Source organism: Schistocerca serialis, chromosome 9 (assembly GCF_023864345.2).
Source record: "Schistocerca serialis cubense isolate TAMUIC-IGC-003099 chromosome 9, iqSchSeri2.2, whole genome shotgun sequence".
NCBI lineage: Eukaryota > Metazoa > Arthropoda > Insecta > Orthoptera > Acrididae > Schistocerca > Schistocerca serialis.
In genome coordinates, this window is record NC_064646.1 from 136,706,386 (window position 1) to 136,732,289 (window position 25,904).

The window sequence follows — 25,904 nt, forward strand, 5'->3', positions numbered from 1 at the left end:
CATCTGATAAATTCTATTTCTAGACAGCTGGTGCAGTCACACAGTTAATAGTGCAGACACATAGCAGTAGATGATCCTCCCTAAAGACTATAGGGCCACACTTCATCACCAGGGTCATTCATTAGCCATAGCCACAATACATTCCTATAATCAATTTGAGATCACTGACATCATATGTCGTGAGTTATTTTTTCAAAGATGGAGTCAGCTTGCAATGTCACAGCTGATAACTGCTTTACCAATGCAACCTAATATCCCTTACTTTCAACCAACCCAAGATCCAGTGCCTCAATAGTAAGGTCATTGCATTTACGTGGAAGATACAATGTGCTCTGGTATGAATGAGGCTGCCTTGGGTATGGTATCCCCCAATTCATGACCTTAGATTTCTACAACATATGTTACCCTGCAGAGTAGCATTTCCTTTCCTTTTTCTGTGCCAAAGATGGAATCTTGAATGGTCTTTGCTGCTTTTTGTACTTGATTCAGACAAGAGATAATAGACAGTTGGAGAAAATGAGGAATTTCATAGTTTAAATATAAATCATTAACTCCAAAGCCTTATAATGTGTTATAATTGGGGAATTCATCAGGTGAGCAGATTTCAAGGATGCTGCAAAGTGAAAATGGAAAAGCAGCATCAGATACTTCACTGTACATTGGCATATAACTGTAATGTTAATATAATAAGTTAAAAAACAATAATTTAACGACATCCTAATAAGTGCAGAAGTAAGGCTTCCAAAGTATCAAGAGTGTCAGTAAGTTCCATTCCTCACTGAGTACTGAGATTTGATGCAAACTAAGTGCCATTAGATCTTGACTTGTATGAAAATCAGATGTTTATGTGGATATTGACTTAATGAGAAAATTTTTTCCACAGGAGGTTTTACAAGACAGAACAAGTGACTGCAAATCACACAGAACTTATATTACAGAGGCAGCTGAGGCTGCTTGGCTAAGCAGGGACCGACAGTGAGGTTACTCCTGTAAGCAACTACGTTCAGCCTAATACATCCCCAGTGAATAGAATTGATTATCTTATGTTATGTAAGTATTACCATTTTATACACCTGATACACACTGTCTAGCCAGCACTGCATGAAGGCTTTGTGAACCAAGAGCAGTTGTGTTGTCTGCTCAACACACCAGAGGATAAGACACTACTGGAAGTTTCAAGTTAAAGTACCTTAGATGTGATGGTGACATCAGCTTATAAGCAGCTCAGAAATCTCTCAAAATTTAACATACTCAGAATAGTGTCCACAATTTTCAAAACATATGAATTATAGATTAGCCACACACCAAGAAAAGAAGGAAGATTAGAGTTTAATGTCAGTTCAACATTGCAGTCATTATAGATGGAGAACAAGCAGAACCAGGTCAGGGAAAAGTAAGGCCATCAACAGTGTCCTTTTCAAAGGAACTATCCTGGCATTCACTTTAAGTGATTTAGGGATACCATAAAATAAATAAATCTGGGTGGATGGTCTTGAATGTGAGCCCCACTCCTTCAGAATGTGAGATGTGTGTGGTAACAGCTGCATCACCATAAGCTGCGCACAGTCAGTGTGCATGGGAAAGCATATCAAGATACTGATGATGGTAAATAAATTTAGAAATTTGTGGTAAGGACTATGGGACCAAACTGCTGAGGCCATCGGTCCCTAGGCTTACACACTACTTAATCTAAATTAAACTAACTTACGCTAAGGACAACACACACACCCACGCCTGAGGGAGGACTCGAACCTCCGATGGGAGGAGCTGCATGAACCTTGACAAGATGCCTCAGACTGCACAGCTACCCCGCACTGCGATGATGATAAATAACAATGTGCTAAAGCTGAAGTGTAAGCTCCAGCGCATGCTAGAACAACATTGTTGTTCTTCCTACATGCCTACACAATCTGTCGAATATTAGAATCCACTGTGTACTGTATATTCTTTCAACCAGCAGAGGGACAGCAGCAGTAGAGATCTGTCAGACATAACTTCTAAATCTGAAGGAATAAAGCAACAGGAAGAGTACAAAGCTAGTGAGAAAGCAAAGGCATGGATTATATGAGTGAAGAAGGAAATGTACCATGTCCTTTTCAAAGCAATGATCTCAGCACTTACTTTTTAGGGACACTATTGAGAATCTAAATCTGGATGGGGATTTGCTCCTCCTACACGCAAATTCAGTGTCTTAACATTTGCACCACACTGCTCAGTTCATACGTTAGTTACATAGTAACGTGGCCCATAGATCGTATTCATGATAAACTTTTATGGTATAGAATGTGGCAACAGAACAATTTATAAGATCTGTCTCAATTCAAGAATTTACTGAGGTCAGGCAGTTCACAACCCAGTATGATTTCTTTCCTCTGCAGCTAGTGAGGGCAGTCTTACAATAACCATTGATGCACAGAGGTCAATCCAACATTTTAAAAGTACTAGTATTGCAATCATCCATGAATGAAGAAATTCTTCTGTCTGCCAAATTTGGGTTAAGAGAATAAGTAGGATCTCTTAAGATCTTGAAAGGTATGAAACCTGGTGTGTTCAAGTGTTGAGTCAAAGATTACGGAAAATCCAGTTGCTGGTCTGGTCTGAACTACTCTTTCCAACAACACATCTATAGTGACAAAATCCTGGATCCCAATTGGTGGTGCCTGTGTCTTTCACTAAATTTCCAGTTGCTTTGCTATTATGGGTGCTCTGGATATTTCCATTTCATATTAAACATCACACATATATACTCACCATTAGCTCTCATACCACTGTTGATTTAGTGGAATAATTGCTCTCATTAATGATCAAATAGTGTTTAGGCCTTGCTACCAAAAATGTTACTAGGCTGTCTGTAATTAGTCCACATATAAATCTGCATACAGCTGCAAGCCTGTACCAGCTTATAAATGAACAAATAAATAAATTGCAGAACTGTAAAATTTCACTTCAAAATGTAATTGATGGCCTTCACAACAGGCCTACAGATAGATAAATGTGTTCATCTGTGGTACTTTGGATCAATGAGCCCACCCACTTCTGAGTGCTGTGTCAGAGAAGAAACATAGCCAGTTAATTTACAACATCTCATTTGCATTTCTGAGTGCCAATCTTGGCAGCTTCTTTTCAATCATTGTTGGATATAATGGGTGTAAACAGATAGAGGAATAGTTACTTAAGTGTAATTCAACAACTTCCCATTAGCATCTGTGAGAATGGGAGGGAACACATTCTTCCTGTGTATCATACATTAATGGAATTTCACAGTGGTTTACACAGGATGGATATAGATGTAGATCTACCATAAGGTACCAACTGACATACATGATAAAAATACAGTATTACATGCATCAACACAGGAAGTGCCTAATTCCTTAGTGGAACCCATTGCACTTTTCCTGTTTATGTATGATATATCTGTGCAACATACACCGAAACACTTGTTGGAGACTTGTCCGGTATCTAATTTACAGTTGTTTTTTTAAAATTAATTTGCAGTTTTAGGCTTTTATAACAAAAAGTGTTATATACAGCAAAATGTGTTAAATATGGCATGAATGTAAACATTAATAAATGCTACTGACTGCACACTTTCACTTGTCCTCTTTAAAATTGGTGCAAGTTGGCTGACTTCATGATACTTGGGAATGTTTACACTCAGTGTCAACCATAGCTATGCAGCAGTATGATGACCCATAACAATAAGTAGCTGTTGTGGATATAGAGTATCCCATATATGCTGTTTTGTGTAGTGACTGTTAATAATATTTACAACAATGAGTGAATAGGCTGTAACTGATCCTTCTAGCGACTCATAAAAACTTCTACGACGCATTAATCCATTACATGCTCATTTCTTTTATATACTATAAACTAGTTGCTCAAGGAGGTGGCACTTGTCTCATCAGCCAATGTGCTATGAGCCAGTTGCAAGCTTCTGCTCCCAGCATCCTCTGTTATATAAGTGTTATATAAGTGTGAAATCAGTACAGATCAATTTGTTACCACAACCTGAATTTCGCATTTACATTCATTGACTTCATCAACTCACAACTAAATTATCACTTTCCAATTTAACCTAGACCTTAGGCTATGCATGCTACAGATACACTATTGCCACAACCTAGATTTATTTGGGGTTGGGATTCTCTATCATATTCTTGTCATAAGTAGGCCCTATTTCCTGTAAACATACATAGGGAAGAACATGGCTAGTGTAAACATGGAGTGAGAGTGGACACAGAGTAAGTCTGAAATAATCTTTGAAATAATTGTATAATCCTGTTGATAGTTCCTCAGGTTGTAGTACACAATTAGACAAAATGTTGCACCAGTCCAGTTATGGTTACAAACATGAGAAGTTAAAATACAATTTCAGTCCTTTTGTCTATGAGTTTTTTGGCAAACAAATTTCAAGATTATTTCAAAAGATTAGTACAGAAAATATTTTAAGTTGTGGTTTATGAATCTATAAACAGTACCCTATTGGTTTCTTGTGTAACATTTAATCTAAATATACATAATTAAAGTTAAACTTTCAAAATGCAGTAGAAATAACACCACTGGCCAGAATAATGTCAAATTGCAATGGAACATTATTGGAGAAGGGGGGAAAACGTATGGCAGGAGAAAAAAATAGAGCGAAAATTGATCAATAGATGGTGCTGAATGTGTCAGAATACATAAATAAAACACTTGTCACGCGCACGACCCATTGAAGTTGATATAAACACGCCGAGTACATGGCTTTTCCTCTTTTCACATCTGCGGTGTTCGCCATGACTGTCTCAATGCAGAATCGTGCTCTGCTTGTAAATCTGTATTACAAGAATGATGACTGGGCACATGTCGCTCTGCAGAAGTTTGGGACACTTAAGGGTTTGAAAAAGACGTTGGGTTCGATGACTGCCATGGGTCTGGAGGAAATGATTCGGAAATTTGAAGAGACGGGTTCTTTTGGTGTGCAACCTGGTAGAGGGAGGAAACAAGTTGATTCAATGTCAGTGGAAGCAGTGGCCACAGTAGTGCGGGAGGAGTGAGTGGTGGTGTGCAAACATGTAGTGCACGGAGAATTGCCCGAACATTAGACCTACCCATGAGCATGATGCGTAAAATCCTAAGCAACATCCTTCTTTGCTATCCATTCAAAATTACCCATGTGCACGGATTGCTTCCTGTTGACCCGCCAGCAAGAGAGACCTTTGCTTTAGAATTTCTTGCTCACACGGAAGTGGACACTGATTGGCCATAGAAGATCTTGTGGACAGACAAAGTCCACTTCCATCTGACAGGATATGTCAATACACAGAATTGTTGAATATGGGCAACGGAAAATCCACATGCAAATCAACCAGTATCACTTCATCCTGAAAAGGTCACTGTGTAGTGTGGATTTACGGCATCATTTATCATAGGGCCATATTTTTTCGAAGAGAACGGTGCTTCCAGTCCTGTTACCTGTATCGTCACAGGTAAGCGCTATGAGTGTCTTTTGCACAACCATGTCATTCCAACTCTCCAACAGCAAACCATGTCATTTGTTGGAATTGTGTGAACAATATATTTCGTGTGTGATGGCACTGTGTAAAATAGACCTCTTTGACATTGTCTAACACTCTTTGTGTGCGCTAATTATTCTGTTGTGTTCGCTGTAATTTTGTTTGTTCTTGAATGTGGAAATATAGTTATTAGTAAGATGTCCTTTTTCTCCTTAATACTTATTCAGCTGCGCAAATTCCAATAGGTTATGGGCCCAGCATGCATTTGGAATAAGTATATCAATAAAATAGTAGGGAGAAAGTACTGGAAAAGTTCCAATTTACGTGAAGTGCGAGTTATCCTTACAAGACGATCGCAATTTTTTTTCCGCATTATTTTTCGGTGTTCTTTACGGCAATAAAAAGCAAGTTACCGTTAAGAATGAGTGCGGCACAAATTCCACAGATTGAAAGACTTATAGGTCGCGAAAACTATGCAACCTGGAAGTTCGCAGTAGAAGCGTATTTACGTTTAGACGACCTATGGGACGTGGTAGATGGGACAATGAAATCCACAGATCAGAATTATTCAAGTAAGGATAGGAAAGCAAAATCAAAATTGATATTACTGATTGATTCGGTGAATTATGTTCACGTTGAAAAAGCTGCTACAGCGAAAGAAGTCTGGGACAATTTACAAAGTGCATTCGAGGATGGTGGTCTTACGAGAAAAGTAGGATTATTACGCAAGTTAATTACCACTCATCTGGACAAATGTAAGAGTGTAGACGAATACATTAACAAAATAATAACCATGTCGAACCGACTGAGAAACATCGGATTCGAGATCGCTGACGAATGGATAGGAACATTGCTGTTGGCAGGACTGCCCGAAAGGTATGCGCCTATGATTATGGGACTTGAAAGCTCGGGTATACCAATCACAGGCGACAGTGTTAAGGTGAAAATCCTGCAGGACGTAAAGAGTGCTCCAAGCTGTTGTACATTGGAGAAGAAAGGTGCGTCTGCTCTCTACTCAAAAAACAAAAAGAAGAAACCGGTGAGGTGCTATAAATGTCAGAAGATGGGACATATTGCGTCTCAGTGCAAAGAAAAAGTAAGCCCAAGATCAGACACTCAGCAAAAGAGGTATGTTACTGATAGCCCAGAGAGAAGGACCAATAACAAAGGTAAGGCACTCTCATGTTTTTATTCTTTTGGTGGGATGAGCAATCGTGATATGGAATGGATTTTAGACTCAGGTGCATCTGTGCATATTGTTAAAGATAAATCACTTCTTTATAACATCAAAGATAAGACTCATATGGGAATATCTACTGTTGATGGCAACAAGCTCCAGTGTCACCTGGCTGGGAAACTAGATCTACATGTAAGTGTAAATGGTGAATCAGATATGGTTACAGCACACAATGTTCATTATGTGAAAAATGTGGCAACTAACCTGCTGTCTGTAGGGGAAATTGTCAAGAAAGGAAATACAGTCACCTTTGACATGCAGGGTGCAAGAGTAATCAGTGAAAGTGGTGAAGTTATAGCTACAGCAAGTAACGAAAGGGGTATTTTTAAGTTGGATACCATTGACAGTAAACATAAAAATGTTAGTGATTCAGTATATTCAGCAGAAGGTTTTTTATGGCACCGGAGGCTTGGACATCTAAATAGAAAGAGTATGTCTATAATAAAGGATATGGTAAAGGGAATACAGAATTTTAGTGTGTCCAAGGATCCTTGTGAGACATGTATAAAGGGAAAACAAGCAAGGTTACCCTTCAAGACTAGTAAGAGTAAATCCACAGAAGTCTTACAGTTAATCCACACAGATGGATGTGGCCCGATGGAGTGTGAATCCATAGGTGGGAGTAATTATTTTCTTATGTTTATTGATGATTACTCACGATATACTCATGTTTATTTTCTTAGTTCTAAAGACCAAGTGAGAGATATCTTTGAGGAATATTGCAATATGGTTGAAAGATGGACAGCAAAGAAGATCAAGATCATCAGGTCTGATAATGGGAGAGAATATATTAACCAGAAATTGAAGAAACTTCTGGCAGAAAAGGGAATCAGGCATCAAACTACCATAAGGTACAGCCCATCTCAAAATGGGGTTGGTGAGAGGGCTAATAGGACCATTGTTGAGAAAGCAAGGAGCATGATGACTGACGCTGAATTATCCAAAGATTTTTGGGCAGAGGGAGTGTCAACAGCTGTATATTTGAACAATAGATCACCTACAAAAGCATTAAAGAATAGAACCCCTTATGAGATATGGGTAGGAAAGAAACCTGATCTAAGCAATATAAGGGTTTTTGGGTGTGATGCAATGGCACATATTCCAAAACAGCTAAGAGGAAAATGGGATCCGAAAGCTAAAAAGTATATTTTTGTAGGCTATTGTGAAAATTCAAAGGGCTACCGATTAATGGATCCATTGACTAAAAAGATTGTCACAAGTAGAGATGTAATATTCTTTGAAAATAGAAAGGACTCAAAAGAGAGCAAAACCACTAAGTCAACTGCACCTAGTTCAGAAGGTGAAACCTTGTGTGAGGAAATAGGAAGTGAAGAAGAGGAAGATGACAGCCAAGGACAAATGGATGCTATTTATGATGACAATGAGTTAGAGGATGAAAAACATGAAGAAAACAATGTAAGGCGTTCTTCTCGTGTACCAAAACCGAAGGAATATCCGGATTTTGAGATGTATACAGCACAGTCTTTTAACGATGAGCCAAGAACAGCAGAAGAAGCAATGAGTGGCCCAAACTCTCAAGAATGGAAAGAAGCGATGAAGAGAGAATTAGAATCTTTATATCAGAACGAAACCTTTGAATGGGTAGATATGCCAGGAGATAAGAAACCACTGCAGGCAAGATGGGTATTCAATTTGAAGAACCCTGAAAGCTCATCACCAAAATACAAAGCAGGACTTGTGGTAAAAGGATATTCACAAACAAGGGGTAGATTACGAAGAAACTTTTTCACCTGTAGTCAAGTATGCATCATTGAGATATCTTTTAGCCTTGGCAGTAAAACGAAATTTAATAATTCATCATATGGATGTTAAAACGGCATATTTAAATGGGAAATTGGAGGAGGAGATATATGTCGTTCCACCAAGGGAAGCCATAAAAACCAGGTCAGAAAGTAAAAAGATTTGGCGTTTGAGAAAAAGTATTTATGGACTTAAACAAAGTGGACGTTGCTGGAATCGATGTCTACATGAAACTCCAATAAATATGAATATGAAGCAATCCAAGGCAGATCCCAGCATTTACTATAAAGGGAGAAAAGAAGAAATAATAATAATGGCGATATGGGTGGACGATTTCTTTATCCTGACTGAAAGTGAAGGCCAAATGAGAATTTTCAAGAAACAGCTGCAAACCAAGTTTAAGGTGCAGGATTTGGGAGAAGTCAAACGTTATTTAGGTATGCAGATTACTAAGGATGAAGAAAGACAAGAATTGAGCATAAGTCAATCATCATACACGGAAAAAATATTAAAGAAATTTGGCATGAGTGATTGCAAACCCATAAGTACTCCAATGGAAGTAGGAGTGAAGTTAAGTGTAAATGAGACTGATGTGGAATGTGACAAGAATGTTCCTTATTTAGAAGCAGTAGTCTCAAACGTCACGACCCGATATTGCTTTTGCCACCAATGCAGTGAGCAGATATTGCAGAGACCCAAAGTAAAAGCACTGGAAAGCTGTAAAGAGGATTTCCGATACCTAAGAGGAACCTCAAACTATGAGTTAAAATACCATAGAGATGGTAATGCAAAACTAGAGGGATATAGTGATGCGGACTGGGGGAGTGAATTGGGAGACAGATACTCCACCACTGGCTGCTGTTTTAAATTAATGGGGGGCCTCACATCATGGTCCTGTCAAAAGCAAAAAACTGTTGCATTGAGCACTGTAGAGGCCGAGTATATGGCACTATCTTATACCACACAGGAAGCATTATGGCTACGAACATTAATAAGTGAAATAGAACCAACTCTCCAACAGCATGGATGTGTGAATGGGATCATTTTTATGCAAGATGGCACACCTCCGCACATTGAAAATCCAGTTAAGCAGCTGCTGAAGTGCCATTTCGGTAATGCTAGAATCATTAGCTGCCATTTCCCTACAGCCTGGCTGTCCCGATCACCTGATCTTAATCTGTGTGACTTCTGGCTGTGGGGAATCTGAAAGATGTTGTGTTCAGTGTTCTGATTGAAAACTTAGCTGCATTGAAGGCACACACTGTGCAACACATTCTGAACATGACCCCAGAAACACTGCGATCAGTTGTGGAACATGTTGTTTCTCGATTTCAACATGCTGCAGAAAATGGTGGACAGCATATTTAACATGTTTTGCACCAGCACACGGAAATTAATAATCTGATATGATTTTGATTGATACTTTTTATGCAGTTTTTGGTCTCAGGGCAATTGAAAACCGATTTCTCCCATCTGATGTGATATGACCTTGCTGTGGTGGATGGGCTTATGTAACTAATAGTATCACACCTGTGCACCCTTGTACACTGAGTAGTACAGTTTGTTTAATGTCAAACATACACCTTAGGCATGTTGTACGATTCATATGTCATTTGTAGTCAACCATTATTAAATTATGATGCTTACAGTGCCACCTATTGCTACATTTTGTAACTATTTATTTTTCTTCTGCCATATCTTTTCCTGCTCCTCCTCCTCCAATTATATTCTGTTGCAATTTGACATCATTCTCACCAGTGGCATTATTTCTACAACGGTTTGAAAGTTTAACTTTAATTATAATCACCCTGTAATACATTCCAACCATCTGTATTATTCTTGAAGAATCAACTTTGCCAAGATCGCTGGTAATTCTCTTTATTACTATTACTGGTTTTTACAGGTCCATGCTTCATCATAGGATCTTATAACGTTATTAGATGTTTTTTACAACACTGGAAATCATATGGCAATGTTGTGTCAAACTTTAATAAAAAGCGGCAGAGATCAGCAGCATGTTACAAATAAAATACAGTGTATGCTGGGGCATCAGCATAACATGTATGTTTGAATTTTGTAGTATTTTATTTATGACATTCTGATTACCCCTGTCATTTTTATTGCAATGTGATGAAACATCACTACGTGACTTTCAGTGTCGTTAAATGAAGGAACACCTAATAATGTTACAAGATCTGATGATGAAAGTGTAATATGTCAAAACTGGTAATAGTAATAAAAAGAATTACTATCAAACTTGGCAACTTGATTCTTCAAGAGCATTATAGCCTTTAGATTGCTCCCAATGCAATGTCAAACATATGTAACACTACAATTTCGTTTCATATCCGAAATGACCCTTGGAGCAAGTGTGGACAGTTGAAGAGGCGTAAGTGGGAACAGTGTCCACTGTTACCCCAATTCCGATTAAGAACAGAGGCCAACATTCAGTTTCATAAACATACTTTTATAAATGACTTCGAGTAAAATATGTATATTGTAGATGGTGAGGACATACATCAATGAAGCTGGCAAAGCTAATATTGACGAAGAAAAGGTTCAAAGAGTGGTAAAAGAAGTTTACTTCAAAAAGATGAGTAGGGCCTAACTAAGTGAAAACAGAAAAAAGACAACTGTTGAATAGTATGAATTATTATACAAAAACTTTTCCAGATCTGTCAGTCAGCGAATCAACTATTGACAATACTTTGCAGGATTAATATTTATTACAGTAATCACTGACAAAATATATGGAAGAAACAGGCAGTCAATAACAGAGCCGAAAGCAAAAGGATTAAAAAAAAAAATTGATCCCAGGAATTACGGGAGAGCTGGTCACCCTACCTACTGCGGAACCTGCAACTTTGTGTGATGCTTCACCTTCCACTTCAGGTGCAAGCATAACTGAAATTCCAACTCTTGAAGGCTGAAGACCTTTCCCAAAAGCTATGAGGCAATAAACATCAAGACAAAAGAAATCTTGCAGTTTACACTAGTACTCTAGTCGAAGACAAGTTGGAAGCAGCAGTGGTGGGTAAAATAGCAACATCACTAAAGAAGACTTAATTCCAAAGCAAGAAGGAATTGATCATTTCTGCAAAAAATAAAATTGGTAATGATACAGACAGTGAACCAGAAACCCTTTCATCCATTGTGCCACAATCTGAGGATGAGGGATGCTGTGAAAGAGATGATGAAGCCCAACCTTACAAAAGTTGACAGATGGTGAAGTGAGGTCTGATGACTTTGTTTTGGATCATTTGAACACCAAGAAGACTTTTTATATTATGTTGGTCATCTTAGCAATACAGCTGGGTTAGGGCAAGTGTATGTTACCTATCTGCAGAAAAAAGGCTCAGAATTTGTGTTCCCTGTTGTCCCAGATGAGTCAGTAGTGAAGAGGTCTGATATCTGTCACCTACCCTTCACAAAAACGACTGGGATACAAAGGCAAGGGAGGATGCTGCAGTTTAATATTGATTTTGAAATGTTCATTATTCGTTAAAAATATCCCACAGGTTAATTTTGATGTTTATGACACTTATAAAGGAATAAATAAAACTTGTTGGGAGAAATTTGGGCTCATTTGTATCAAAAACATGCTGTCTGCTTTTACCTCATGCGGTTTCAGCCAGTGATCACACTTATCCTGCGATTGGGTAAGTTTGGGCAGGTAGTCAAAATGTTGAACATGCAAAGAATTACTTTACTCCTCTTACTGTGCAAACTGGTTAACCCAAAGAGGTCAAACTCCAAAAATCTGCCTCAAATAGATTTCAGATTCATGAAACAAAGTGTCTACATTTACATCTACACCCATAATCTGCAAACCACTACCCCACATGCATGGCAGAGGTATGTCCCACTGTACCCATTATTAGGCATTCTTCCCATTACATTCATGATCAGAGTGCAGGAAGAATGATTATCTGAATGCCTCTGTGTGTGCTGTAATTATTCTATCTTATCCTCACAATTGCCATGTGAGTGATACATAGATGGTTGTAGCATATTCCTTGAGTAATCATTTAAAGTTGGTTTTTGAAATTTTGTTAGTAGACATTCTTGAGATAATTTATGTTTATCTTTAACTGCCTGCCACTTCAATTTCTTGAGCATCAGTGTAAAACTCTTCCATGGGTCAAACAAACATGTGACCATTCTTGCTGCTCTTCTCTGTATACATTCAATGTCTCTTGTTAGCCCTATCTGCAAAGGTTCCACATATTTTAGCAATAGTCTAGAAGGGATCGTATGAGTGATTTGTAAGCAATCTCCTTTGTAGACTGATTGCACTTCCCCAGTATTTCACCAATAAACACAAGTCTACCGCCAGCTTTACTCACAACTGAGCCTATGTCATCATTCCATTTCATATGCCTACAAAGTGTTACACCCGGATATTTGTATGAGTTGGCCAAATCCCAACTGTGACTCATTGAATTATAGTCATAGGATACTACACTTTTTTTAGTTTTGTGAAGGGCACAATTTTAAATTCCTGAACACTTAAAATGCATTGTCAGTCTTTGCACCACTTTGAAATCTTAGCAAGACCTAACTCAATATTTACAAAGCTTCTTTCAGACAATACTTAAATACAGATGACTGCATCACCTGTAAAAAGTCTGAGGTTATTATTAATGTTGTCCACAAGGTTATTAATATACAACACAAACAGCAAGTGTTGAAATGCACTTCCTTTGGACACACCTGAAGTTACTTCTGCATCTGGGTCATTCCATGTTAAAGAGACTTTGTGACAAAAAAATTAAAAAGACAATATTTCAAATATAATCTTAAAAATGTCAAGTTAAAAGTACATTTGTTCATTGCAAAATAATCATGACTATGAAAAAATCAAATTTCTACCTTCACTAAGTGTTTAAAGTGCACTACTCTATGGTGCCGCAGAGAGGTATGTTTTATGATATTTCCAGATGAGTATTAGTTGTGTTATCTATGGCCGATTGTTCTAGCTCATAATAATTCGTTTTGTTGAGCTAAGCTATTTGTATTTCTTTATTTTGTAAGTTTTATAATATATGTGCAGGTTGTAACATCCGTAACAAAAAAGATACAAAAGCTTAATTTGTAATCTAGTAAATTTGTTCTGTACAATACCTTTCTGTAAAAGTGAGGTTATGCACATGTTTTACAATATCATACCATTACATGGCATTTTGAAATCTTATTTAACAATCTTAGAGCTCTACGGGTGTTACTAATTTTTGTTTCGGGTGTTACTTAACACATGCGTAACACCCGTAACTTGAATTGGAAGGTTTAATGCCACCTTCATCTTTAGTAGGCCTAGGACCTACATTTAAATTATAACCAAAGGGTATTATTATGAATGAAAAAAGTTTTTTAACTATGTTTATTACATATGAAAACAGTTTTAAGCATGAAAACAAAAATTTTTATTTCTCTGCCTGCACTACACCTACATTATAAAAGTTAATTGGGGCATTAACCTGACTCAACTGACGTTCTCCTAAAAAGTTAATTAAGCCCAAAATTCTTTAGATTACATGTAGTTTATGTTTTCCATTCTAACTTTTCCAAGAACAACAATATTGCTAACCTCAGTTTTAAATTTTATATAGGCCCAGTAAACTGCTTATTGAGGCAAATTCTAGCCATTCATAAGAGCCTACAATTTCATAAGCATACTTGAGTATTTGAGCAAAGCTGTTCCATCTGTTCCAAGCAATCACAAGGAATTATTGAACGAATTAAGTTGTAATTCACAGAACAAAACTGTGTTTTTGGGTCATGCCAGGAATGTCAAATTAAATTGAGCAAATTTATCCCAGAAGGCTTTGACTTAACAAAAAAAGAGTGTCTGGCAGCAATGGGAAAATGATGTGAAACATCGTCCTTGTCTTAGTGAACATTCAGTGAGCTGCGATGATGCCTTAGCATCACTGGTTGACAAATTGCCTCAGTTTAAAAAAACATTGCTATGTGAAGATAAAGCAGAGTGATTTCTTCCAAGGAAAGAAAAACAGCCTTGATGTTGAAGAATGTGTTCTTCAAATGGACTTTGCAGAGAATTATGCTCTAATTTCACAAGATGAGGTACAGAGTGCACACTGGGCGCATTCACAAGTAACTGTTTGCACTTTCTGCATTTAGTTTGCAAACCATGAAGTCAGGTCCTATGCAGTCATCAGTAACGACCTTTCACACACAAAATATTTTGTGTGGACTTTTCTTAAAACTGTTATAACGGAGATTAAAAAAGCGTTTTCTAAAGTTAAAAGAGTTTTTATATTTTCTGACAACTGTGCTGGGCAGTTCAAAAATAAATATACTTTGTCCAAGCTATGTTATTTTGAGAGAGACTTTGGATTGACAGTTGAGTGGAATTTTTTTGCCAGTTCACATGGTAAAGGAGCCATGGATGGCATTGGAGGGCACTCAAGAGGAGCATATGGACAGCTGTTAGATCTAGGAAAGTTATTATTAACAACGCAATTGACTTTTATGACTACACTCTGACAAGTTTTTCTAAAATTAAGGTACTATGGGTTGATAAGATAACAGTGGAGCACAACATTCCTATTTTGGATGAAAGGTGGAAAAATTTACAATCAATTCCTCAAATCCAGGGCTGCCATCACTTTCGGCCTTATAACTCTACTGATTTGCTGGCTTCAAAAACAGCAGAGTCATTAATGACAAGGATGTCAGTATTTATTACATTACATGCAAAAGATACATAAACTTCTATGAAGTGTGCGGTTCTGATGATTCTGATCAGGAGACTGTTTCACTATCTGAATCACAAGACAATATTGGAAGTGCTTGTCAGTTAAGCCTAACTAATAAAATTGAAAAGTCTGATTTAAAATTTGGGTTATTTGTCTTGGTTGACATTCCAAGTGACAAAAAGACGCCAACCCTATCCAAAACTCAATACCGTTACTTGGGAATTTGGCAGAGTGAGGTTGATGAAGAGGAGGATGTGAAAATAATGTTCCTGAAGTCAGTAGGAAAAAGTAAAACACTTTTTAAACTAGACGAAACTGATGTTTGTTTTGTGAAATTCAGTCAAGTACTATCTAAGGTAACAACACCAGAAATCAAACAACAAGGTAACCGTTTGTACTAAGAGTTCAATTTTGAGTTGCATGTTGCTGAAAAAGATTAATAAATGAAGTTTTTAAACCAATCAATATTAAGAAAACATTTTTGTCATAAATTTATTAGGCCTACAAAATGAGGTAAATGTTAAGTAACGATATCTTGGCCTAGTTGTACTATAAAATTGTAACAAAATTTTTTGTGTAATAAACAGCTTTATCCTTCAAATATGTTTTCTTAAGTACATACTTTTATTCCAAATAAACTACAATACTTCTTTTCTTTTTATGCAATTGTGAGAGGTAAATTTCTTCCTTCAAGAATCAAATCTGATGCATCTATGTAACACCCGTAACAGCAAAATATGTATGTATATATATATACTGAGTTATGATGTCCAAAAAAATAAAAATTTGTATTTCAAAATAAAATTTGGGGCAATACCTTTTAACAGTTGTTTTACAAGAATAAAAGCTTCATCAAGTTTGCAGAAATTAGAGAATTCCCTAACTCATAACAGGCGCCAGGTCTACTTTTGGTAACACCCGTAACACTACTTTTTTGATTAATAACCAGGAGAACAATAAAACAATTCCAGTATCAACATTTCTCACATGAAATATAATGTAAGCCTTAGAAGTTTTCAATATTAAATTCAATAAATATTTTTCCTTACATTATTTTTCCTAATTTTAAGGTGTGTACATGTAACACCCGTGACTGTGGAATTGCCCATCTGTTAATGACTCTCCATTCAAGATAACATGCTGCCCCTCTCCCTGCCAAAAACTCCTCAATGTAATCACGAGTTTCACTTGATAACAAATGTGATCATACTTTTGATAGGTATGGTACTGAGGCAAATGCTTTTCGGAAATCAAGAAATACTGCATCTACCCAACTGTATGGATACAAGACTTTCAGTATGTCATGTGAGAAAAGTTACTAACTAACTAGTGCAAGTTGGGTTTCACATGACCAATGTTTTCAGAATCCAAGCCGGTTGGCATACAGGAGGCCATTCTGTTCAAGATACCTCATTATGTTTGAGCTCAGAATATGTCCTAAGACTCAAATTGATGTCAAAGATATTGGACAGTAGTTTTATGGATCACTTCTACTACCCGCCATGCAGAGGGGTGTGACCAGTGCTTTCTTCCAACTAATGAGCACGGTTTTTTGGCTTGAGGAATCTGTGACAGATTGTAATTAGAAAAGGGGCTAACTTGGCCGCAAATTCAGAATATAATCTGAAAGAGAGTCCACTGGGCCCTGGACCTTTGGTCAGTTATAATGATTTCAGCTATTTCTCAACACTATTGACCTTACTACCGAATTCATTCATCTCTTCAGTGGCACTAGGATTCAAGTGGGGCATTTCATTTGGATTTTCCTTTGAAAAGGGACATTTGAAATCAGAGATAAGCATTTCAGCTTCTGTTTTGCTACACTCAATTTCAGTTCCTGTCTCCTTTGCTACAGACTGGACACTAATTTTGATGCCACTAATAACCTTTACATACACCAGAATTTCTTGTGAAAGATCATTTGATAATATTCTGCTACAATACTCACTGATATCATCTTGACAACCGAACACGTTTTTTCCACCATATCTCTATCTAAAGCTCTGTGCTTTGTTTTACACCTATTATGCAGTAGTCTCTGTTCCTTTAGAAGTTTCTTAACAGTGACTGTATACTGTGGAGGGTCCCTCCCATTACGAACTATTCTTCTGGGTAAATATCTATCCATAACATGGTCAAATGTTCTTTTAAACTTGAGCCATAGTTCCTCTACATGCTCCTGGCCTGCGCTGGAGGTTTCAAGTTCGTTATTGAGATATGACACTATTCATTTTAGATCCAGTTTACTGAACACATATATCTTTCTGCTTGCTTTCGTTGCCCTTTGTACTTTCGTAATCATTGTTGCCACAACAACTTCATGATCACAGATACCAGTTTTTATGTGGGCATTGTCAAGTAGGGCAGGTCTATTTGTTGCCATTAGATCCAATATACTTCCATCATGAATGGGTTTCCAAGCTATGTATTCCAGGTAGCTTTCAGAGCTGTTTTAGGTGACCACTCAAGCCTCACCCTCTTGTACATATAACAGGTGTATTCTAAGTAGACCTGCTTTAATGGCTCCTAAGTAGGCCTTTTTTAATGGCATCTGTGCTAAGCTACGCCCCCCCCCCCCACCCTACACACACACACACACACACACACACACACAACTGTTAAAAATGTGCTATCTTCGGTACACACTAGGGCAAGATTAACATTGTACAGTACAAAAGCTATGTATTATTAAAAGGTCTGTAGCTAAAACGAATATCTCGATTTACTTACAGGCAGTATAAGACAACACCAACGAATACAAACAGATAATTGCTTTGAAAATGCTCGATGTTCTTCACAATTCTCCTTGTCAGTCTGGGCAAGCTCCGTGGGGCCTGGAAGTTTGATGTGTTGATGAAAACCATCCATGGTCTAACAGTTTCCTTACGCTTCCCGAACCATTCACGGGCAGCGGGTGGGGATAACAAAATGTTGGCTGGCAACTGGAACATACTGATTGCATAGTCTTGTCAATAATTTTTTGACGTGAAACGGAAAGAAAATATATTTCTCGTGATTGCTCTGTTGTTATAACACGTCACTGAATTCTGTATTTTACACTCATAGCCTTATTATACCGCCAGCATTTTACATTTCCTCAAGAACTTGCACTTCTTAACTAAAATATTATTTCGTCACCTTTCTGATTATAATTTTAACATACTTTTTATTAATAAATTGTCTTTCACGTACTTATTCCCCGTCTGTTTCTCCTCTTGAGTAGTAATTAAACCGCTGACCTCAATATCCATCTCGTTCATACTGCTGACAGAAGCTAAACAAAACGTATGCGGTATTTACGTACAAAAGCCTTTAGTAGTGTTGATTTATGTGGCAGACTGTCTCGGGCTTATATTGTTTGTACTGTTGTAATGTTTGTACCATTGTTTACAAGAGTTAAGACAAATGCGAATCAGTTTTTATGGCGGCTGCGCAAAACCGCAAATGCTAAGTGACTAAAGGGCGTAGCACACGGATGACAAGAGATTTATTTAGGAAAAAAAAAAAAAAAAACCTCGTACTATTCTGCAACGAAAAGCTGTGTTTCGATGGGATGTAATAGAAGGGCGAGTCAAATACTTTAGTCAATCTACTCTTCGGCTAGATGACACCCAAGGAAATGCTTAAAAGCGAATATCATCCAAAGGGAAGTATAATCCCATGAAACCAACGCGTTGAGTTACTAAAATTGTACCGTGTAGTAGGATTACTGTATGCATATTCTTCACGTGATGGGGAGGTAAGTCATAACTGAAGAGAAACTGAGAAAGTGAGCACAAATGATAATTGTATTTTTATTTTATATTGACCGGCTATATACTATTTGATACAAAGAAGGTTAGCGCGATTCAGATCATGTTGGCAAATATATTCAGAAACCGAAATCATTAAAACGTAAACAGTCTAATCGGTAGGAGTGCAGTATAATAACATGCTGTCTGCTTGAGGTCTGTTAGGTGTGCGTTTGAACTTCCTCACAAGTTACTGAACATTTCAGATCATAATATAATGTAATAATATCATTCTTATGCACAAGGAGAATAAGCGTAAAATAAAATAAGCAATCGGAGTTTGTAAAATGAAGTTCTGTAATTATACCATTCTGTCTCGTTTTGGCCTCAGTGACAATTTGTATATTGTGATGGTGTAAATGACATGTATAATGTTCACAGCGAGTGGGCCTTGTGCCAGAAAGGGACCCATTCAAGTGAAAGGGGTCAACGGAAGCGTACGATTCCACCCGTCTGCTTTGACCCATAACGTAAGGGTGTTATGGTGTGTGACGTCATTAAGGCGCGGAATTTATGAGTTGGTTGTGTTTGTAGATATCATCTTGCTGTGTTTGATTTGATGTCCCTCCCACCCCCAACTCTCTCTCTCTCTCTCTCTCTCTCTCTCTCTCTCTCTCTCTCTCTGTGTGTGTGTGTGTGTGTGTGTGTGTGTGTGTGTGTGTGTGTGTGTGTGTGTGTGTGTTTTGTGGCTTTGTTTTTCGTAGTGGTAGGTGTTGATTTTTTCGTATCAGTAGCTATGGTTGACCTATATAGGTCAAGGGGAGTGACCAATTCTAATTTTCATAGTTTTTTGTGTAGGTATTGGTTTTTTGGTATCATCAGCTATGGTCAAGGGAAATGTCTTATTCCAATTTCCGTATTGTTTGCTGTAGGCGTTGGTGTTTTGGTATCGTCAGTTGAGGTTGACCTATATAGGACAAGGGAGGTGTCCGATTCCTGTAGATTTTGTAATTTTTTTTTTTTGTTGGGATCGTGGTGTGTGTGTGTGTGTTTTTTTTCTGTTATATTCATCTTGTCCCCCCCTAAAACCCTCAGTTTCTCACGGTTGCCCCGTTAGTTTGATTGTATTTTAGGAGGGAGATGTTATTGTCTTATTTATACGTATTTTTGTGTTTGTTGCCGTGTGTATGTAGCGACATCATTGGCGCCATATTGCAGACACTTAGAGTAGCCATTTCCACCATACTGATGACGTCATGGGTCAAAGCAGATGGGTGGAATCAGACACCTCCATAATCCCACCTCATGGAATGCCATTAAGATTCCACATAGAGGATGCGCAAAAGCTTGCTCCTCTTCTGGCAGCAATGTGCTGTAGTATGCTTATAGGAATGAAGTATTCCTAGTAATTGGGAAAAAAAATTGCTGGTTTTCCCATTTTCGAGAAAGACTGTACTGTAGTACACTTAGGAATGAAGCATTCCTAGTGACTGGAAAAAGCGTTGGTGGAAAGGTGCACACAACTGTATGCATACATTGTTGATGTCGGTGTGTTGTAGAACTTCAGAACCCATTTTATTCTCATGTATTAAGACATTACTGGAGAGTTTTGTAGGAATCAACGTGGTATCTGCAAACAATGATCATGTGAAACTCAGCTTGCTTTGTTCTCACACAAGACCCAGAACATAGCAGAACTCAAGTTGATATGTTCCCTGACTTAAAGAAGGCCTTCAATACACTTCTGCACTGTCACCTAATGAACAAAATATAAATATATACAGTATCAGACAATCTTTGTAATTTTAACAGCAGACAGACAAAGTGTGTCATTCGTAATGGGGAGAAATCATCACACACAAATGTAACTTCTTACTCACAGAGAAGTGTTGTAGGACGATTGCTGTTCACTACACGCACAAATGACCCAACGGATAATGTCAGAAGTCTCAAGAGATTGTTTGTGGCTGATGCTGTTGTGTACAGAGGAATCACAGTGCTAGACAACTTTAGTGACATGGAAGAAGACTCGCAGAGGATCGGTGAGGGTGAAAGAAAATTACTGTTGACACCACAACACACACACAAAAGTAACATACACTGTATCGAAATCCATGGAATACTTCCTAATATTGTATCGGACTTCCTTTTGTCTGTCATAGTGCATCAACTGGACATGGCATGGACTCAACAGGTCCCTTGCAGAAGTATTGAGCCATGGTACCTCTATAACCATATATCCTCTATAACCATCCATAATTGCGAAAGTGCTGCCAGTGCAGGATTTTGTGCATGAACTGATCTATCAGTTACATCCCATAAATATTTGATGGGATTCGTGTCAGGCAATTTGGGTCGCCAGATCATTCACTCGAATTGTTCAGAATATTCTTCAAACTCGTTGTGAACAAGTGTGCCCCAGTGACATGGCACACTGTCATCCATAAAAATTCCATCATTATTTGGGAACATGAAATCCATGAATGACTGAAAATGGTCTCCAAATAGCCAAATGTAACTATTTCCAGTCAATGAACACCAAGACCATTATGGAGCCACACCAGCTTGCACAGTGCCTTGGTGACAACCCGGGTCCATGGCATCATGGCAGTTTCCACCACACTCGAATCCTACCACCAGCTCCTACAAACTGATGTCAGGACTCACCTGACCAGGCTAGAGTTTTCCAGTCATCTAGGGTCCAACTGATATATTCATGAGCCCAGGAGAGACGTTGCAGTCAATGTCATGCTGTTAGCAAAGGCACTTGAGTCAGTTGTCTGCTGCCATAGCCCATTAATGCCAATTTCGCCACACTGTTGTAGTGGATATGTTTGTTGTGCATCCCACATTGATTTCTGTGGTTATTTCACACACTGTTGCTTGTATGTTAGCACTGACAACTCTATGCAAATGCTGCTGCTCTCAGTCATTAAGTGAAGGCTGTCAGCCACTGCGTTTTCCATGGTGAGAAGTTGTTGTTGTTGTGGTCTTCAGTCCTGAGACTGGTTTGATGCAGCTCTCCATGCTAATCTACCCTGTGCAAGCTCCTTCATCTCCCAGTATCTACTGCAACCTACATCCTTCTGAATCTGCTTAGTGTATTTATCTCTTGGTCTCCCTCTACGATTTTTACCCTCCACACTGCCCTCCAATGCTAAATTTGTGATCCCTTGATGCCTCAGGACATGTCCTACCAACTGATCCCTTCTTCTAGTCAAGTTGTGCCACAAACTTCTCTTCTCCCCAATCCTATTCAATACCTCCTCATTAGTTACGTGATCTACCCACCTAATCTTCAACACCACATTTCGAAAGCTTCTATTCCCTTCTTGTCCAAACTATTTATTGTCCATGTTTCACTTCCATACATGGCTACACTCCATACATATACTTTCAGAAACGACTTCCTGACACTTAAATCTATACTCGATGTTAACAAATTTCTCTTCTTCAGAAATGCCTTCCTTGCCATTGCCAGTCTACATTTTATATCCTCTCTACTTTGACCATCATCAGTTATTTTGCTCCCCAAATAGCAAAACTGCTTTACTACTTTAAGTGTCTCATTTCATAATCTAATTCCCTCAGCATCACCCGACTTAATTCGACTACATTCCATTATCCTCATTTTGCTTTTGTTGATGTTCATCTTATATCCTCCTTTCAAGACTCTGTCGATTCCTTTCAACTGCTCTTCCAAGTCCTTTGCTGTCTCTGACAGAATTACAATGTCATCGGCGAACCTCAAAGTTTTTATTTCTTCTCCCTGGATTTTAATACCTACTACAAATTTTTCTTTTGTTTCCTTTACTGCTTGCTCAATATACAGATTGAATAACATCGGAGAGAGGCTACAACCCTGTCTCACTCCCTTCCCAACCACTGCTTCCCTTTCATGCCCCTCGACTCTTATAACTGCCATCTGGTTTCTGTACAAATTGTAAATAGCCTTTTGCTCCCTGTATTTTACCACTGCCACCTTCAGAATTTGAAAGAGAGTATTCCAGTCAACATTGTCAAAAGCTTTCTCTAAGTCTACAAATGCTAGAAACTAGGTTTGCCTTTCATTAATCTTTCTTCTAAGATAAGTCGTAAGGTCAGTATTGCCTCACGTGTTCCAACATTTCTATGGAATCCAAACTGATCTTGCCCGAGGTCGGCTTCTACCAGTTTTTCCATTTGTCTGCAAATAATTCGTGTTAGTATTTTGCAGCTGTGACTTATTAAACTGATAGTTCGGTAATTTTCGCATCTGTCAACACCTGTTTTTTTTTGGGATTGGAATTATTATATTCTTCTTGAAGTCTGGAGGTAATTCGCCTGTCTCGTACATCTTGCTCACCAGATGGTAGAGTTTTGTCAGGACTGGCTCTCCCAAGGCTGTCAGCAGTTCTAATGGAATGTTGTCTACTCCCAGGACCTTGTTTCGACTCAGGTCTTTCAGTGCTCTGTCAAACTCTTCACGCAGTATCGTATCTCCCATTTCATCTTCGTCTACATCCTCTTTCATTTCCATAATATTGTCCTCAAGTACATCGCCCTTGTATAGATCCTCTATATACTCCTTCCAGCTTTCTGCTTTCCCCTCTTTGCTTAGAACTGGGTTTCCATGTGGGCTCTTGATATTCATACAAGTGGCTCTCTTTTCTCCAAAGGTCTCTTTAATTTTCCTGTAGGCTGTATCTATCTTACCCCTAGTGAGATAAGCCTCCACATCCTTACATTTGTCCTCTAACCATGACTGCTTAGCCATTTTGCACTTCCTGTCGATCTCATTTTTGAGACGTTTGTATTCCTTTTTGCCTGCTTCATTTACTGCATTTTTATATTTTCTCCTTTTATCAATTAAATTCAATATTTCTTCTGTTACCCAAGGATTTCTACTAGCCCTCATCTTTTTACCTACTTGATCCTCTGCTGCCTTCACTACTTCATCCCTCAGAGCTACCCATTCGTCTTCTACTGTATTTCTTTCCCCCATTCATGTCAATTGTTCCGTTATGCTCTCCCTGAAACTCTGTACAACCTCTGGTTTAGTCAGTTTATCCAGGTCCCATTTCCTTAAATTTTCCCTCCTTTTTGCAATTTCTTCAGTTTTAATCTACAGTTCATAACCAATAGATTGTGGTCAGAGTCCACATCTGCCCCTGGAAACGTCCTACAATTTAACACCTGGTTCCTAAATCTCTGTCTTATCATTATATAATCTATCTGATACCTTTTAGTATCTCCAGGATTCTTCCATGTATACAACCTTCTTTGATGATTCTTGAACCAAGTGTTAGCTATGATTAAGTTATGCTCTGTGCAAAATTCTAACAGACGGCTTCCTCTTTCATTTCTCAGTCCCAATCCATATTCACCTACTTCGTTTCCTTCTCCCCCTTTTCCTTCTGTCGAATTCCAGTCACCCATGACTATTAAATTTTCGTCTCCCTTCACTACCTGAATAATTTCTTTTATCTCATCATACATTTCTTCAATTTCTTCGTCATCTGCAGAGCTAGTTGGCATATAAACTTGTACTACTGTAGTAGGCATGGGCTTTGTGTCTATCTTGGCCACTATAATACGTTCACTATGCTGTTTGTAGTAGCTTACCCGCACTCCTATTTTTTTAATTCATTATTAAACCTACTCCTGCATTACCCCTATTTGATTTTGTATTTATAACCCTGTATTCACCTGACCAGAAGTCTTGTTCCTCCTGCCACTGAACTTCACTAATTCCCACTATATCTAACTTTAACCTATCCATTTCCCTTTTTAAATTTTCTAACCTACCTGCCCGATTAAGGGATCTGACATTCCACACTCCGATCCGTAGAATGCCAGTTTTCTTTCTCCTGATAACGACGTCCTCTTTAGTAGTCCCCGCCCGGAGATCTGAATGGGGGACTATTTTACCTCCGGAATATTTTACCCAAGAGGACGCCATCATCATTTAACCATACAGTAACGCTGCATGCCCTCGGGAAAAATTACGGCTGTAGTTTCCCCTTGCTTTCAACCGTTCGCAGTATCACAACAGCAGGGCCGTTTTGGTTAATGTTACAAGGCCAGATCAGTCAATCATCCAGACTGTTGCCCCTGCAACTACTGAAAAGGCTGCTGCCCCTCTTCAGGAACCACACGTTTGTCTGGCCTCTCAACAGATACCCCTCTGTTGTGGTTGCACCTACGGTACGGCTATCTGTATTGTTGAGGCACGCAAGCCTCCCCACCAACGGCAAGGTCCATGGTTCATGGGGGGAGGTGGTGAGAACTAATGCCTGAAATTTGGTATTCTCGGGGCACCCTTAACACCTCAGAATACTGACTTCTCTAATGTTTTCTCCCCCTGCGGGTTCGGGGGTAAGAATAGGCCCGCGGTATTCCTGCCTGTCGTAAGAGGCGATTAAAAGGAGTCTCAAACTTCTCGTCCTTCTGTGATGGTCCCCTGTTGGTTTTGACCTCCATCTCTCAAAATTTTCCGAAGAGCGAGCCGATTGGGGAAGCGCGCCTTACTTGGTGCATTGTGTCCATCTTGCGATCAGACCTTTTGCCAGCTTATTCACTGTTGAATTGCAGTCCTGCCCGCTCTCCATCTCTTGGGCATGACTACGTTCCTGCGTGCAGATTACACCTTGCACTGTGCAGTGCCTCATTCTGCACTGACGGCAACCATGGACCACATGTTACCTAACATCCAGCACGGTAGCCAGTCCGTTGTGGTGGGGCCGCCATGTACCCTGTTGGTTGTAGCCCGCTGACAACACAGGGATCGCTCTACTGATGCCTGCGCCGTTAACTCCCCACATATGCCAAGGAGTAACCGCCTATCCTCCTGGGGTATCAGGACTCCCGGCAACGGCCATCCTGCCAGGTGGCCTTTGCTGTGGCTGGGTGGCGCCCGTGGGGAGGGCCCTTGGTCGGAGTAGGTGGCAATCAGGGCGGATGACCCGCAATGAAGCGTGGT

General features: G+C 38.8%; 1 protein-coding gene across 1 annotated transcript in view; it reads right to left on the reverse strand.

The window, feature by feature from the left end:
* The window catches only part of LOC126419328 (prenylated Rab acceptor protein 1), a 58,328-nt gene extending 39,731 nt beyond the window's left edge, over positions 1–18,597 (reverse strand). Inside the window, exons 1-2 of the mRNA XM_050086512.1 lie at positions 18,405–18,597; positions 17,943–18,164 (exon numbers count right to left, since the gene is read on the reverse strand). Coding sequence (XP_049942469.1) covers positions 17,943–18,164; positions 18,405–18,472 — 290 coding nt within the window. The 5' untranslated portion in view covers positions 18,473–18,597. The remainder of the gene's footprint in view (positions 1–17,942; positions 18,165–18,404) is intronic.
* Positions 18,598–25,904: the final 7,307 nt, after the last annotated feature.